Consider the following 1,294-nt stretch of genomic DNA (forward strand, 5'->3'; position numbering starts at 1 on the left):
GGGGGGGGGAAGAGGTGGGGAAGGCGGCAGTGGCGGGCGGTAGCGGCGGGCGGCGGGCGGGGGCGGGTGGCGGCGGCAGGCGGCGGATTGCGGAGGCGGCGGCGCACGTACCGGTACAAGTGCAGGCTGTCTCTCGGCTCTCTTTCGGCTCTCTCTCGACATCTCGGCTATCTCTCGGCTCCCTCTCGGCTCTGCCTCGGCTATCTCTCGGCGCACCAAACAGGCGCAGCCCTCGCTTCATGGCATCGGTGACAGCCTCCTTGCGCGCATTCTCGATGGCCTTCCCTCGGTCCTTGTCGACCTTACAGCCCGACCCGACCTAGCCGAGACGCGGCCGAGATGCAGCCGAGAGGCAGCCGAGAGGCAGCCGAGAGGCAGCCGAGAGGCAGCCGAGAGGCAGCCGAGAGGCAGCCGAGAGGCAGCCGAGAGGCAGCCGAGAGGCAGCCGAGAGGCAGCCGAGAGGCAGCCGAGAGGCAGCCGAGAGGCAGCCGAGAGACAGCCGAGAGGCAGCCGAGAGGCAGCCGAGAGGCGGCCGAGAGGCAGCCGAGAAATGGCCGACAGTTTGCCTCGTCGTGAAAGGTGCCGTTGCGGAGTGAGATGCGGACCGTCGCGGAGTAGCTGTACGTCCAGCGGCCGTTCTTGCTGTCATGGTCCTCGTACTCTCTCTGCGCGGCGGGCGGGGAGCGGGCCGATTGGCCGCGTGCGGCTCGGAGAGCAGGCGGCCACCTCGAACCGCCGCGCCTGCAGCTGGAGGATCCTCGACGACCAGCCATCAAAGCCGAAGATCTCTTGCGCCTTGGCAATCACCCGCCAGCCTTCGACGTAGGCAACCTGGCCGGCACTGCCGCCCGATCGCGTCGAGATCTCGTCCGAAGTCAGGTTGGTACGCAGCTGGTCTTGCATCCGGTTTTGCTCTGCGCCGTCAAACGGCCGGGCCGGGTGCTGAAGATCAACGACGCCCCCCCCGCCGCCCCCGCCGCCCCCGCCGGCGCCGGCGCCGCTGCCGCCACCGCCGTCGCCACCGCCACCGCGTGGCTGAAGGTGCTGCAGCATCGTGTGTTCGCTCCCGACGACTACTGGTCGGCGCTAGCCGCTCAACTGCTCCCCGGCGGCCTCGCAAAAAAGAATTTCGCCACTTTTCTTTCTTTCTTTTTTGGGTTGTCTGTTTTGTTTGTTTCTTTTACCGTGAGGTGTGATTCATGGGCGCGTAAAGGGTCAGTCTGGACTCCCGTCTTCCTCTACGACAGAACTACCCAGTACACACACACAGACACACACACACACACACACACAC

The 1,294-nt window shown here is 66.5% G+C and overlaps 1 protein-coding gene across 1 annotated transcript in view; it reads right to left on the reverse strand.

Moving 5' to 3' along the window:
- Nucleotides 1-1,098, reverse strand: part of EMIHUDRAFT_439245 (hypothetical protein) — a 4,410-nt gene extending 3,312 nt beyond the window's left edge. Inside the window, exons 1-3 of the mRNA XM_005756646.1 lie at nucleotides 742-1,098; nucleotides 567-665; nucleotides 217-319 (exon numbers count right to left, since the gene is read on the reverse strand). Coding sequence (XP_005756703.1) covers nucleotides 217-319; nucleotides 567-665; nucleotides 742-1,053 — 514 coding nt within the window. The 5' untranslated portion in view covers nucleotides 1,054-1,098. The remainder of the gene's footprint in view (nucleotides 1-216; nucleotides 320-566; nucleotides 666-741) is intronic.
- Nucleotides 1,099-1,294: the final 196 nt, after the last annotated feature.

The sequence above is a fragment of the Emiliania huxleyi genome, assembly GCF_000372725.1.
Source record: "Emiliania huxleyi CCMP1516 unplaced genomic scaffold EMIHUscaffold_96, whole genome shotgun sequence".
NCBI classification, from domain to species: domain Eukaryota; phylum Haptophyta; order Isochrysidales; family Noelaerhabdaceae; genus Emiliania; species Emiliania huxleyi.